General features: G+C 40.1%; 2 protein-coding genes across 4 annotated transcripts; one reads left to right on the top strand and one right to left on the bottom strand.

The window, feature by feature from the left end:
• Nucleotides 1–15: 15 nt before the first annotated feature.
• Nucleotides 16–8850, bottom strand: LOC137593760 (titin-like). 2 transcript variants are annotated; one of them, XM_068312731.1, is made up of 4 exons: nt 8711–8850; nt 8237–8351; nt 518–6784; nt 16–342 (listed from the first exon to the last, which is right to left on the bottom strand). In XM_068312731.1, the coding sequence occupies exons 1-4, from the start codon at nt 8729–8731 to the stop codon at nt 308–310; spliced, it is 6438 nt and encodes a 2145-aa protein (XP_068168832.1). In that variant the 5' UTR covers nt 8732–8850; the 3' UTR covers nt 16–307. The 2 variants fall into 2 exon arrangements, with proteins under 2 accessions (XP_068168832.1, XP_068168831.1); XM_068312730.1 differs by having other exon boundaries at nt 17–342; nt 518–6787.
• Nucleotides 8851–9562: 712 nt separating this feature from the next.
• gdpgp1 (GDP-D-glucose phosphorylase 1) lies at nt 9563–11609 on the top strand. 2 transcript variants are annotated; one of them, XM_068313766.1, is made up of 2 exons: nt 9563–9621; nt 10209–11609. In XM_068313766.1, exon 2 carries the CDS (start codon nt 10216–10218, stop codon nt 11299–11301), a length of 1086 nt encoding a protein of 361 aa, XP_068169867.1. In that variant the 5' UTR covers nt 9563–9621; nt 10209–10215; the 3' UTR covers nt 11302–11609. The 2 variants fall into 2 exon arrangements, with proteins under 2 accessions (XP_068169867.1, XP_068169868.1); XM_068313767.1 differs by having other exon boundaries at nt 9613–9641.
• Nucleotides 11610–15331: the final 3722 nt, after the last annotated feature.

Raw genomic sequence — 15331 nt, 5'->3', positions numbered from 1 at the left:
AACGTCCCAAAATCAAGGTAAAATGGTTTTAATCATTTTATCAGTGATCAGTGACAACTAACATAACACAAGAAATCACAATAATTTTAACCAAACAAGGTCATGACGTCAGTATTTCTCCTATAATTTAAGTCTAGTAGGGCTTATAAGTATAAAAACAAGTTTAAAAAAAAAACAAACTACAAAACCACACCTGATTTTATAATAATACACAGAAAAGTTTCAAAAGTCTTTTGGATTAGAATCAGTGGTAGACAAGAATCTTGACAAGAAGATCGGGAGATGATGAATTCAGCCGTGAGATAATCTAAGCTCCTGGATTTGTCTCCCAGTCTGTTGTATCTGAAATTAACAGAGATAATTCCTTTTATTATTATAAATATATTGAGCAAAGCATTAAAAAGCATGAGGTGCTTAATAAATCTTATATTTTGCATTCTTTGGAAACAGTCCTATCACAATTTTGTGGATATTTTATCATATATTTCATGTATAACTGTGGATTTTTGGACATTACCTGCCATTTTCGTTCCTTCCTTGGTCTCAGCTGAAACACCAACCCCGTACTCATTTTCAGCAGTGACTCGAAAGAAGTAGATTCCTCCTTCCACCAGGTCAAACACCTTGTAGGACAGTCTACGGCATTTATCCGTGAGTCTTGTCCACCCATGTCTGCTGATGTCCCTTATATCTACAAAGTAGTTCTTGACAGGAGCTCCTCCCTCATTCTCAGGTATGTCCCAGAAAACAGTGGCAGAGGTTTTGGTCACGTCTTTCACGGCCACATGAGATGGCGGACCAGGAGAATCCAAAACCCTCACATTCAGCATCAACGAGGCAGACCCAACACTGTTTTGCAGTTTGACGATATATTTGCCGGAGTCGTCCCGTGTTGCTCCTTCCACTGTGATAGAGGTGGCTGAGCTGCTGGTAACTATCATCCCTCTGATTCTCAAATCTACATCTGTTTTGTCCCATGTCACAGTGGGGACAGGTTTGCCGGTGAAAGGCACAGCCAAAGTGAAGGAGCTGCCATCTTTAACAAGCAGGGTTTTCCTCATCTCTGTTGCAACGTCAAATCTGGGCTCCTCTTCTCGCTCCATTACCACTTGAGGATCTGTTTCAGAGCTGGGTTCACTTATGCCAATCTTGTTAATGGACCTGACAATAAATATATATTCTGTTCCTGATGTGAGTCCAGTCACTGTAAACTCTGTTCTGTCTGTGTTACTGACTCCAACAGTCCATTCTTCATTTGTTGATTTTCTGAATTGAACTTTGTATCCAGTGATTGCTGCTCCACCATCAAATAGTGGTTTGCTCCATGACAGGGTGATGGAAGACCTGGATGTATCAATTATTGTTGGTTTTGTGGGAGGAGAAGGCAGAAACTTTGGATCTTCTGCCAGAGTGAGTGGGCATGGAAGACTAGCTTCACTTAGCCCAGCAGCGTTCTCAGCAAAAACTCTGAATTCATACTCAAGTCCTTCATGCAGGCAAGATGCTTTGACTCTTAAGTCATAGACTGGTTTCTTGTTGACACGAGTCCATCGAACACCTTGCTTCTCCCTCTTCTCAATGATGTAACCACTGATCCTGCTACCGCCATCAGTGGCCGGTCTCTTCCAGGAGATAGTCATAGTATCGCTGGTGGTACTTGTGACCTCAACATCCAAAGGAGGTGATGGGATAGTAAAGGGATCCATGGTCTTGATAGGCTCACTTTCCAAATTTTCACCTTCCCCATACTTATTCACTGCCTTTACCCTAAAGAGGTACTCATGTCCTTTGAGCAGCTTAGTTATTTTACAAGTTGTTGCCATCATGTCTGCATACACAAGGGTCCAAGCTACACGACTGGTTTCACACTTCTCGACGATGTAGCAAATAATCTCAGTGCCACCAGTCTCATGAGGAGGTCCCCATGACAAGGTACATTTCTCTGCTGAGAGTCCAGAAACTTCAAGAGGTCCAGCAGGGGGACCTGGCCTGTCCAGGACCTTACAGGTGATAGACTTAAATGTGGTGCCACCTGTATTCTGTACAGTCAGAGTATACTGTCCAGAATCTTTCCTTGCACTCTGTCTGATAAGTAAAGAGGTATGGGTATTTGATGCAGTTATATCAACCCGTCCCTTGTTGCCAATATTTCTACCATTCTTCAGCCAAAACACTGTGGGGTTGGGGCGACCACAGATGTCAGCATCTATTTGTAAGAGCTCTCCTGCTTTGACAACCACTGCTTGTCTAAATTTGTCTTCCATGATAATTGTTGGTGGTTTTACATCATGTTGTACTGTAACAGGACCTGTGGTGCCAGACGGTGGACTGTAGAGCTCAGCTGCATTTTTTGCAGTCACGCGAAAGTCATACACTTCACCTTCAGTGAGGCCAGTCACTTCTAAGAAGGTGTCTAGTAAGTTGGTGAAGTTGCATTTCAGCCAGCAACTGTCTGGCATCTCCTTACGCTCAACAATGTACCCAGTTATTTTAGCTCCACCATCATATTCAGGTTTGTCCCATGAGAGAGAAACTGAGCTGCTTGTTATATTAGTGACTGTGAGGTTAAGTGGGGGGTCACACTGATCTCTCGCTGCTACAGGCTCAGATGTCTTACTGCGTGGCCCAACACCAGCTATATTTTCAGCATAGACTCGGAACTCATATACAAGACCTTCTTCAATGCTCGTTGCTTTAAACTGGTTCTCGGTCACTGGGCTTTTGTTTAACTTTGTCCACAAAATGCTGCTTTGGTCTTTGCATTCAATATGGTAACCAGTGATAGGGCTGCCACCATCAGTATCTGGCTTGGTCCATGCAACCACTATGGCAGACTTGGAGGAATTTACAACCCTGAGTTTGGTTGGCGGACCAGGGACCTTGAATGGATACTGTGCAACAACAGGTTCAGACTCAACAAATTGGCTTTTTCCATATCGATTCTCTGCAGCAACACGTAACTGATATTCAGTGCCCTGTGTCAGACGGGAAATTTTGATTGATGTTCTCGCTATTGTAGCTGATACCATCTCCCAAATTGTGCTGCCTGTGTCCCTCTTCTCAACAATATAATTACTAATTTGACATCCACCAGCATAAAGTGGGGGTTGCCACGACAGTGACATAAAATCAGCACTTACTTCATCCACACTGAGCTCAGTTGGTGGTCCTGGTCTTTCAAAGACATTGAAAAAGATTTCAGAGGATGTGGTTCCAACAGAGTTGGCTAGAGTGACTTCATACATGCCAACATCTGTTCTATTTGCATCCCTGATAATTAACTGAGATGATGTGTCAGATGTGTACACATTTACCCTGCTTGTCTCTTTTAGCAAGTTGCCATCTTTCTTCCAGGCTACTGTTGGTGGTGGTGCACATTTGAATGGAACATCAATCTTTAAATCATTTCCTGCTTTGACACTGAATGTGTTGGACAACAAATTAATAATGGGCCCAGCACTCGTATAATTTACTGTGACTGGTGCCAAAAGGGACTTTGGTTCACTTTTTCCCTTTTCATTGACAGCACTGACTCGAAAGAAATACTGTTTTCCTTTAGTCAGCCCACAAATAGTCACTCCTGGTATTTTACTTTGTGAACAAATTGTCCATGTGTCCTCTCCTTTAGTCTGCATTTCGATAATGTAACTTGTGATTTTGCTTCCTCCATCATGTTCGGGCTTCTCCCAAGACAGTTTAACACTGTTGCAGGTAACATCACTGTGTGTAATTTTGCCAGGAGGCAGAGGAGCCTCAGACACTTTAATAGCCTCAGTTGTCTCTACTGGGACTCCAGTACCAAAGTCATTCACAGCCAAGACACGAAAATAATAGAAGGCTCCTTCCTGGAGATTTTCAATCTTGTATGAATTTCTGACACAGTTGCTTGAGACACTCGTGAATGCCTTCCTGGCCTCCTCTCGCTTTTCTACAATATAATGTGAAACTTTTGCCCCTCCATCAATGAGAGGTGGCTCCCAAGAGAGGACCACAGAATCTTTCTTTACGTCCTTGACTTTTAAGTTTGTTGGAGCGCTGGGAGAGTCCAACACCCTGACATTGATGAATGCTGATTTAGAACCACTGTGGTTCTCAGCAGTCAACACATATTTTCCACTGTCATTTCTATTGACATTTTCGATCAGTAACTCTGTGTATGAGCTTGTTACTTCAATTTGTGCACGCTCACTGAGGCTGCTACCCTCTTTTAACCATTTAATCTCAGGCACTGGCCTTCCTTTGAGGGTGACGAAGAGACGTAATGTGGAACAGGCTCGAACACTTACTATCTTCCTCAAACTAAGGTCTAACTCAATCTCAGGTGCCTCTAGTTTTTCAGAAGCTATCACAGATCCAGGTACATCCACATGCTCTCCAAGTCCAGCAGTGTTAATTGCACGAATCCGAAAATTGTACTCTGCATTTTCTCTCAACCTCTTAATAGTGTAACTTGTATCCTCAACACCTGTGCTAGGTGAGCATATCATCCACATATCCTCTCCAGCTTCTTTCATCTCAACAACAAATGCGCTGACAGCTGCTCCACCATCATAAATTGGCTTTGACCATGTAAGAGATACAGTACTGCTGGAAGAGTCTGCTACTTTGGGGTTGGTAGGGGGGCCGGGTGGGTAAATTGCTTCACATACTTTTATATAATCACTGGACTCACTTGGCGTACCCGCACCAGCAGCATTTTCTGCCATTACTCTAAACTGATAGCAATGTCCCTCAGCAAGCCCTGTACATCGGAAACGCAATTCATTTAGTCTTCTTTTGTTACATTTAGTCCACCTGATAGCATCTTTGTCACGTTTCTCCACTATATAACCATCAATCTCTGAGCCACCATCATTCTCAGGCCTCTCCCAAGTTAGCAGAATAGAGTCACCAGTCACAGTGCTGGCTGTAGGAGTTGAAGGCGCACCAGGCGTTGAAAAGGGGTTTTGTGCAATGAAGGGTTCTGATTCTAGGAAGTCACCAATACCAAACTTGTTCACAGCAGCAATTCTGAAAATATATTCTTTACTACGTACCAGTTTTGTCACTTTGTAACTCAAAGCTTCAACATGAGACTCAACCCCTGTCCATGTAACACGGCTGGTCTCCCTTTTCTCAATGATGTAGTGGGAAACACTGGCACCGCCATCCTTTAAAGGAGGGTTCCAGTGAAGATTACATTTCTCTACACTGACAAGTTTTACCTTCAAAGGTCCATCTGGAGGACCAGGTCTATCCAGAACTTTCACATTAACTGCGATCGATGTTGTTCCACCACTGTTACCGAGACTCAACACAAAGTGCCCCCCATCCTCTCGTGTACAGTCTCTGACAGTCAAAGTCGTATGGATGAGGGTATTTTTTACCTCCATTCTTGGTGTAACTTTATCAATTTCTTTTCCTTCTTTCAGCCACACTACTGAAGGGAGGGGCTTCCCAAAGTAATCAGCATCAATAACAAATGTCTCACCAGCCTGAACAACAGTAGTAGTCTTGAACTTAGGATCAATGATTGCTGTGGGTCCTTCAATAACATCCTGAGCAATCACGGTTATACTTTCTGAAGGTGTGCTCCAAACACCAGCACCATTTTTAGCAGTTACTCTAAACTCATAACTTTGACCTCCTGTCAGTTCTGTAATTGTGAAGTTATTCTCAATAACATTAGTAAAGTTTGCCTTCATCCATCTGCCATCTGGGAGGTCCCTCTTTTCCACAAGGTAACCTGTAATGGTGCTGCCACCATCATATCTGGGTTTTGCCCACTGAAGTGTGATGTTCTCTCTTGTAATAGCAACAGCTTCAGGTTTGCCAGGTGAATCACAGGGGTCTCTAGCCACATAGCATTCAGATGTCTTACTTGAAGGGCTAAGTCCTGCAGTATTCTCTGCAAAGGCTCTAAATTCATACTCAATACCCTCCTCCAGTCCACTTGTTTTAAAGCGAGCATCGGTTATAACAAATTTGTTTAGCTTGGTCCATAAAATACTGTTCTTTTCTTTGCGTTCGAGGTGATAGCCAATGACGGTACTCCCTCCATCATTGGCTGGAGGCTCCCATTCCACCACCATGCTGTACTTGGTCACTGTAGACACATAGGGGATGCCAGGAGCAGTGGGCACACTAAAAGGGTATTGTGCGGCTACAACAGGTGAGGTGATTGCAGTGCTCTTTCCATACCTATTTTCTGCAAACACTCTGAATTGGTATTCACTTCCAGTCTTCAGTTTGCTGACTTTGATAGTGCTTCTGACTGTTGTTGCTGACACAGTCTGCCATTCTGTGCTTGTAGTTTCCCGTTTCTCAACACTGTAGTTGTCTAACTGACAGCCACCTGTGTATTCTGGTGGCTCCCAAGAAATGACAGCATAGTCAGAACTGACCTCATCAATCCTCACAGGCCCTCTGGGTGGGTCTGGCTTTTCAAGAACAATCACAGAGATCTCTCCAGTATGCTTTCCAGCAATGTTGCTTGCAGAGATTGAATACTGACCAGAATGCTCTCTGGCACCATGTCTGATATGAAGAACTGTTAATGATGATGTATTTGAAATCTCCAGCCTTGATGTCTCTTTGACTGCCTGACCATCTTTTTTCCATTCCATTTTTGGTGTGGGATCCCCAACCACTGGGATCTCTACTTTTAGATCTTCGCCATTCTTGACAGTAAATGTATTCAAAGTTATTTGGAGTTTTGGCTTAACAGCATTTTCCAAATCTGTGGCTTGGTCAGGTTGGATTTCTGGGCTGTGTTCTCTGTTCTCTGAAGGAGTAACAGGCTGACCTGCTGTGAGGAAATGAAATCAAATAAGCAGAGCATAAGAAGGGATTGCAGGAGGGAAACAAAGTTATATATGATTATAAGTTGTAAACAGAAATTATATTTGTAATATTTTAAACACATTTAACATTTTAATCTTGTGAGTTCAATTATTCTGGTTTATTTTTGTGTATATTTTATTGTATTGTATTGTTCTTGCATGATGGTTTCTCTGAAAATACATTTTTGTATGCTTTGTATTAAGTAATGGTAAGACATGAATAAATGAATGAATGAATGTATGAACGAAACATCTTCTGGATGTTTGGCAAAAATAAACATAAATAAATCCAAGTTAAATAGTATAAATTCTAGCATTTCAGTAGTGCACGTCACATTAAAAACACCAGGAGAAGCAGTTGAGAAATTCCTCCATCTTTCCATCCATCTATCCATGTGTCCACGTGTCCATCCATCCATCCATCCATCCATCCATCCATCCATCCATCCATCTATCCATCTATCCATCCATCCATCCATCCATCCATCCATCCATCCATCCATCCATCCATCCATCCATCCATCTATCCATCTATCTATCTATCCATCCATCCATCCATCCATCCATCCATCCATCCATCCATCCATCCATCCATCCATCTATCAACTCGTCTTCAATCACTTTCCAACTTGCAGGCCAGGGGTATTGCTAAAGTCTATCCCAGCCAGCTATGAGCAAGAGGCGGGGTACACCCCGGGTGCGTCACCAGTGCATCAGCACATGAAACAGGAACAACCACTCACGCACACAACAATTTAGGTGACAATTTATCTTAAGTTTTTGGAGGTTGGAGGAAGCTGGAGAACCCATATAGACACAGGGAGAACATATAGACTACAAAGAAAAGAATCAAACCTGGAAAGTCCTTGCTGTGAAGCAACAACTCTACCTACTGAAGCAGTTTTTGCCCAGTTGAGAACTTAATATAACTGCACAATTTCATCTAATTGTTAAGATTATACAGTTCACAGATGACTTGTCAGTCAGTGTTCCATCTGTCTGTGGGAAAGCCATGTACTTCTTGATCTCATATTTCTGACATGTCTCCTATTCCAAGGCAGTCCTGACTGGGTATTGAGCCACTGACCTGCTGTCCCCAAGCAACCTCATTACAACTGAGTCACTTACGATCAATTTGGGACCGTGTGTGTGTGTGTGTGTGTGTGTGTGTGTGTGTGTGTGTGTGTGTGTGTGTGTGTGTGTGTGTGTGTGTGTACATAACCTTGACTTCATTTTTGTTTCAAGAGAAATTATGAATATTTCCTTTGATATTTCCTGTGGTATCAATATTTCAATATTATATTGATGTTGATATATTGAAATCATTATAATATCAATATATCCTTCGATAATTTTTCAAAGGGAATTATTAATATTCATCCATATGGAGCAAACAGCATAAATTCATGACATACCTTGGACAGTGACTCTGCAGTGTGTCTGGGAATCCTTTCCTGTGAGCTCTGTGTTGGTGTCTGGTGTCATATTTATATTTAGAGTGTGACCTTCATCTTCTGCTTTCTTTTCTCTCTATAGGGAGGGAAATGGTACAAAATTGTCTGAGAAAATCAAATTTAAGACAGAGGTGACATGTTGATTTACAAGAACTCTTCAATATTAATGTAAAATCTTTTTTTAAGGAATTAGTGATATGACAGACCAGGAAATCAAACATTTTGCCATGTATAATTATAACTGTACTCTTTATGTACACTTAAAAATCTCAAAATATTTTTTTTTCCACAGAAACAGGAGTAAATGTTAGTAATTAGTCAGTCATCTTCCAACCCGCTTAATCCGCTAATGCAGGTCGCAGGGTATTAGTAATCATAAGTCATTTTTAGTTGCTTTAATCAGTAGCTTATATTTCCAAATACAGCTTTACTTACTTTGTCATTGCTGTCTTCCATCCTCTCTCTTGTTCTTATTTATATTTAAAAACAAAATTTAAATTGTACTGTAAAACAAAAGTAAATTGAGTTGACTGTGATCCTTGGTGAGCCCAAAATTTGTGCTAGACACTCACCCCTGCCAGTTACTGCCTGTTTTATCTCTGGAAGCATGTGGTGACTAAAATAAGCATGAGGCCGGATTGGCCAGCTGCTCATCCTCTCTTAGTTAGTTGAGCCTACAGAATGTGGTTGGGAAAAACCAGAGAGTTACTCAGCACACGCAATTACAGTTTGATCATAATCGCAGTTTATGATATGGCTTTTACACTTACATATCTTCATACATTTTTGGGCATGTCCTTTTTTTAATGTTGAAACGGTAATATTATAGGGCAAGCACTGTACAGTATAAGACTTTTTACAAAAAGGTAATGTTATTCACTGCGGTACACTGGCGTGGCGCCCGGAGTTTCCCCCGCCTCACCCCTGAGACAAGCTGAGATAGGCTCCAGCTCCCCATGACCTGCACAAGCGGATGAAGCAGATTGAGAAAATGAATGAATGAATGAATGAATGAATGAATGAATGAATGAATGAATGAATAATGTTATTCATCTAGCATTACCAATTCAAAAAGGAAAATAAAAATATAGATATGATATTTAAAAAATTTAAAAACATTTAAATATATTGTTTATAAATCAGTTAGTACTTCTAACACTTTTCACACGATCATTCCAAAGATTTGTATCTCAGTTCATTTTTAGATCAATTTATTCTGAAAAGCCCAAGCGGATGTGTGACCAAATAAGGAAAACAAAAACCCACGAAGAAGAAAACGTACGCGGAAGTTGACATGCTGACGTAGGTCGGCGAAATTAGAAAGCCGGTGCTAGGAGAAGACTCAGGTGAACATTTGTACTATTGAGTAAGAGGCTGTTGAAACATTTTACATGTGTTTAATCTGCTGTCGTGTTATTGAAGACGCTGCCTTTGACATTATAGATCAGAGATTACATTTAAAGGTCAGCGACATTTGGCTGCGGGGTCGTCAGACTCCAGCTATCTGAGAACTCCTGCAGCAGCTGTTCATCAGAGGCGCGTCATCGATGACTGAGAGACGTATTCACATCAGAAGGGAGTTGTTTACACAGCATGACCTGGCCTGAAACTATATATACGTCAGATTTTTATTGCCCTTGACGTGTTTTTCTTTTAATTGATGATTTAGACAGAATGTGTATTCTTAAAATGTTGAACAGGTATTTGAACGATTATTTTTACTGATACGTTTCTGATGAAACAGTACATTTAATGCACTTATCAGTACAACAGTGGATAGATTATTAATGTTAGTTATCTTTATCTCACTTTATCTCCAGTGTTTGCTGGGATCATGTTTGATTCTCTCCCTGATGCTCCAGAAGGATTACATCTAAATGAACTAGCATAATGAATCCTATTGTTAAACTCATACCTCTCTGTTTCCCAACAGGTCAACCATGAAACTTCAGTTTGTGTACAGCCACAGGGACTTTGTCACAGATGTGCATTGGAGCAGTAGAAGCTCTTTTGGGATGACCTTAATGACAGAAGGTTTTGACGGGATCATCCAAGTTGGCTGGAGAGAAAGGATGGAGAAGGGGCTCTTTCGTTACCATTTAGGTGATTTACAAACACGAAACCTGCCGGGCCCGTGTGGCTATGTGGCCCAGCTGAATATTCAAAGAGGAATAGAGAGAAGAAAGCCTCAGGAGATTCTGAGTATTCAACAAGAGTTCAATGCCAAGCAGTTTAACTTCAATAAAATAAATCCAGATGAAATTATATTTGAGATGATAAAGGACACTGAGGGATCAAATGAAGGGGAGCAGTTGCAGCAAGCCTGCAGGATGGTTGTTCTGGTAAATGTCAGTCCTTTAGAGTTTGGACATTGTCTCTTTGTTCCAGATCCTTCACTCTGTCTCCCACAGGTCCTAACAAAGTTTGCCACTAAGACCGGCATTGAATCTGTGCTACTGAGCTCCAATCCAGGTTTCCGTGTGGGATTCAACAGTCTTGGAGCATTTGCATCTGTCAATCACTTGCACCTACACGGGTATTACCTGGACCATGAGCTCAAAATCGAGTCTAGGCCTGTCAAACTGCTGGTTCCTGAAAAAGGGTTCTATCGATTGTTAGATTTTCCTGGAGGCTTTTTGTTTTATGCAGATTCAGAATGTGTGGACAAAGTTGCCAAATCCATCTGTCAAGTCACAGACTTTCTTGTGATGCGTAATATTGCTCACAACCTGTTCTTCACTCGAGGATGTCCGCCCTGTGATCACATACAGACAGAAGAGGATCGCCTTTCAAGAAAAGGTGTTCGCATTGCTGTGTGGCCCAGAGTGTCAAGCTTTGGCACCAAGGAGGAATCTGCCTTCAATGTTGCCCTTTGCGAGCTGGCTGGACATTTACCATTCAAGAACAAGAATGACTATGAGCTTTCCACAGAAAAGGATGTAATAGATATCATCCAGAGGTATCTTCTGTCTGATGCAGAGTTTAACATGTTGGAACATCAACTTACTGTTGATTTGGGTTCATAATACACTTGCACAATATTGTAACCTCTTATTGCAGTTGCTGTCACATGAAAAAGGTCAATCTATTTTTTTATTTATGGTTTTGTTGGTCAGAATTTAAATTTTAACATTTCAAATAATTGTTTGGCCTTAAATTTGTCTTAATTTACCACCTTCAAATCCGTGTTCAGTCCTCCACTGGAGTTATTTTTTGTGTGACAAAATCATGTAAGAGAATGAAATTGTATCATCATACTGGGTGTAATACATGCTCATTGTTTTTTCCAGCATCTTTGGTAAATATTCCATTGATTTTGCATAAAGGCACTGAATGTATTGAATGGTCTCATGGTGGTGTTGTGTTAAAACTGGTTACAGAAATTGAGTAAATATGTTATTCAGAAACCCATATGTTTTATTTCCAGGTCACCAGGAACCTTCACACATATTTTGACTCTTTTACCACTTCAATAATTTTCCATTTGCTTTTATTATATGGTGGACTCCAGGTAGATTAACCAAGTTACCTTTACTATAACAACTTGATTTTTTTCTATTTGATAAACAACAAGCGGTTTCCTTATCTGAGTGTGACTGACCAGGGTTTACATTGTATTTGGTTACATTATAATGCTGCCACTAGAATGTCCCTGAGTCATATGGACTCAAATGGATTTCCTTCTATGACAGGAGGTTCCATTGGGATGAAGGATAGATCTCTTTTTATCTTAAACACTATGGTTCTTCCTACTCTTCTGCCTGTTCCCATCACTACAAGAGAACTGAAAATGACTCATGATGCTGTCAGCAGTGTGTTGAGATTGAGTCTCGGAGCTAAAGTTAAAAAGATGATGGGAGGTTTATCTAGTGTCAAGAGTCACTCTATTTTCTTCAGTGTTTTTCACTGTCAGAATTCAGTAACTGCCAGTTGGGTACAGGCTTTCACTCCCACACAGCCCTGAGTATCATCTTCAGTTCTTGAAAACTCCTATGTGGGTGGTTACAGTGTGACTGTGTCCACAGGCATTACTACTTGAAGCTAGTTATTATTTAAGTACGGTGGGTCTTGGTCATAGAAGACATTTCCACATGTAATGACAGGAGAAGTTCAAGTGTAAATTAAGAATAAATATTCAGAATAAACAGTTTTAATGAACTGCACCTCTGGATTTGGTAATCAAGGTGAATTTCTTGCTGTCAGCAGTAAAAGTGACTGGAGTATAAATGTGGGCTGTTCAGACAGAATATCACTTCACTCAGCTTGTGCAAATTGTGGAAATTAATTTTTAGTTTCTTTTGGAAGGTGTAAGTTTAGTTTAGTCACCACCCCTCTTTCCTATTTGTAGACACGGATTCTCGGATGGATTTCACATCTCGTGTAGCGTCAAGTCTCAAATTGTGAGAATAAGTGGGCTTGTGGTTGGAAGATCCCAATAAAATAAGACTTTATTGCAAATTTTAACTTTGCAATAAGTTGTCTTAAGAGATCAACTCATCCCCGTGGTTCACCTCATCCACAGGAATGACATCACCAAAGCTGCGTCGCTTAGGGAAACGCTAAGATCACTGAGATTACAATCAGCTCAGTGCATTGATCTGTGTGTTTAGCTACTGACATGCTGATTTATTCCAAGATAAGGATGTAATTAAAGCATTTTCTATGGTCATATACCTGTACAAGCAAAATCCACCGCCATGTCTTCAATACAATACCAGTATATTAAAACACATCACTGAATTAACATCTGAAGGAGGTTTACACAGAAGGGAGTCGCCTTCATATAACTACATCAATGGCAGGTATGTAGTAGCAAAAATGGTTTTACACATTTCTTCATTTGATTTATGAGAGTAAAACAAATATACTTGAATAACAAATCTGTAAATATTTACCAACCACAGCTGATTGTTTGACACATCAGTCACACATCAGTCATTATGTTTGAACTCCACTGTGCAAAATAATGAATGCGCAGAAACAGCAGACTGACCTCACATTAAATAATGAGTGTAGAATCTTAGTATCACAACTAAAGTAAGTTTTGAAAGTCAGTTCTGGTCTGAGCTCAAGCAGATTATGTGCTCTTACTCTATTAAAATAATTCAGCACGTGAGTCCTTGGTTTGTTTCGAGTGCGTCCTGAGAGAAACCGCTCTCATAACATAGTTGCACGCTGAAATCCTTAGAAATGTGCTCTTGAAAGCATTTGAAGCAGGAAATATTGTTAACATAAATTTAACATTGATTAATACATATTAACTGCAATTTTACAATTAATTATTATAAATTACATTTTTACTTTACAGTTTGAGCTGGGCTTGATTTTCATAGTATTTCCTTCTTATCACAAGTAAGTTTCTGGGTTTGTTAAGAGTGTGTGTTCAGATAATACTTCTTTGTGTATATTTGTCTAAGAAAGTGCTAAACATATACTGTAGCTTTAGCTAGTACTTGAGATGATGAATGAATAAATACTAAACAACAATAAACACCTCCCTATAATTTTTAACCAAATGGACTGAAACTAGTACAATACCCATTTTAGCACACTCAGAATAAGTGTGTGATGTAAGGTATCTCCTATGATATAACTGTATTATCTAATTATTCACTTATCTAATGGTGACATTCTACTTGTCAAAAAGTGAACATGATTTCTGGTGCTGTGTTTCAATGCCATCAATGTGCTCAAATGGTTTCTGCTCACAGATTAGTCCTTCTGTGATAAGACGTGTCTAGTGGGCAGAGCAGCACGCCACATTGTTGTAACTTGGGATAAAAAGTCTTTCACTCTTTTGATGATTGAGGGTGAGGTGTATTAATTGTGGAATTTTCAGTTAAATTTACATTAGGTGTCATAAAGTCAATTCTCCTCTCTTGCTGAGGTCTGAACATTCAGATAAGCTTTTTCTGTTTTGTTCACAATGACATTAAATTAAAAATATAGATCACTTTTCCCAAATCACATCCATGTGTTCACATGCATTTCAATCCTCTTCCAAAGTTGACAGACTTTAGAATTTAAAGTAAATGTAAGCTGTTAGCGTGTCACTCAGAGCAAAAACTCTCTATGGTTCTTTGATCTTGGTTGAGAGGCGTATCATCAATACGAACAAGGTTTACTGAAGAAGTTCAGTGGTTTACGAAGTCGGTGAGGATACAGCGCTGAATTCTTCAACAGACGCAGCAGAACCTCTGTTTGGGTCAGACAGTCTTCATGGGGTCAGCCTGACTCAACCTACCGTGTATCAGTTATTATCTATGTGCTGTATGTGCTTTTGTGTTTAGAACATTATGTGATAGACGAGGAACTGTTCTGCTATCTATGTTTGTGTAATCAGATGTGTTTTGTGTGCGTGCGTGTTTGTCTGCGTCTCTGTGCGGCTCCGTGGGGCACCGGCGTCGCGCCTAGAGTTTCCCCCGCCTCACGCCCTTAGTCAGCTTGGATAGACAGATGAAGCGGTTGTGACAATGAATGAATAAAATCGACATCTGCACATTTTACATGCTGCAGTGAAGGAGTTAGTCTCACATTATCACCATGCCTCCGAAAAAGATGCAAAAGTTGGTGAAAACCCAAGTGACAATGAGTACTTTCCTGAATAAAAAAATCAAAATTTAATGAAAAGAAAGAGATAGATATTACTGTGGATGGTACAGAAGAAGATGCAGAAGAAGCTGACCAGTTTTTTTAACCAATGAAGATTTCTTATCTTTTTTTTTAAATGGACATGATTGCTTCCATGGGTGAGGCATTGCTAAATGTCAGCACCAAAGACAAAATGCAGCTTACAAAAAATCTGTGTGGAGAAGGTTCTTTCAGCTTAGTGCAGTGTCCACAGGAGAATATATGAATTAATGGCAAAGAAAACTATTAAGTGAAAGCAAAAGGAGAAAAAAAACAATATTACATCTTTATTTATTTATTAAACACTTCTTTTTAAGAAATATCACCAGGTTGTAACATTTTGATAAAAATAATATGTAATTTTCCTGTTTTTTCCTTTTTACTGAACAGTTAAAATCATTCAAATTAACAGTTTGTTTATACATT

The sequence above is a fragment of the Antennarius striatus genome, chromosome 4, assembly GCF_040054535.1.
Source record: "Antennarius striatus isolate MH-2024 chromosome 4, ASM4005453v1, whole genome shotgun sequence".
NCBI classification, from domain to species: domain Eukaryota; kingdom Metazoa; phylum Chordata; class Actinopteri; order Lophiiformes; family Antennariidae; genus Antennarius; species Antennarius striatus.
This window is presented reverse-complemented; position numbering and strand designations above follow the sequence as displayed.

Coding starts and splice junctions, on each gene's coding strand:
- gdpgp1 (XM_068313766.1), top strand. CDS start 10,216: ATGAAACTTCAGTTTGTGTACAGCCACAGGGACTTTGTCACAGATGTG.
- LOC137593760 (XM_068312730.1), bottom strand. CDS start 8,731: ATGGAAGACAGCAATGACAAA. Junction 8,352..8,710: donor TGGAAGACAGCAATGACAAA/GTAAGTAAAGCT, acceptor CCCTCCCTATAG/AGAGAAAAGAAAGCAGAAGA. Junction 6,788..8,236: donor CTGCAGAGTCACTGTCCAAG/GTATGTCATGAA, acceptor ATTTCCTCACAG/CAGGTCAGCCTGTTACTCCT.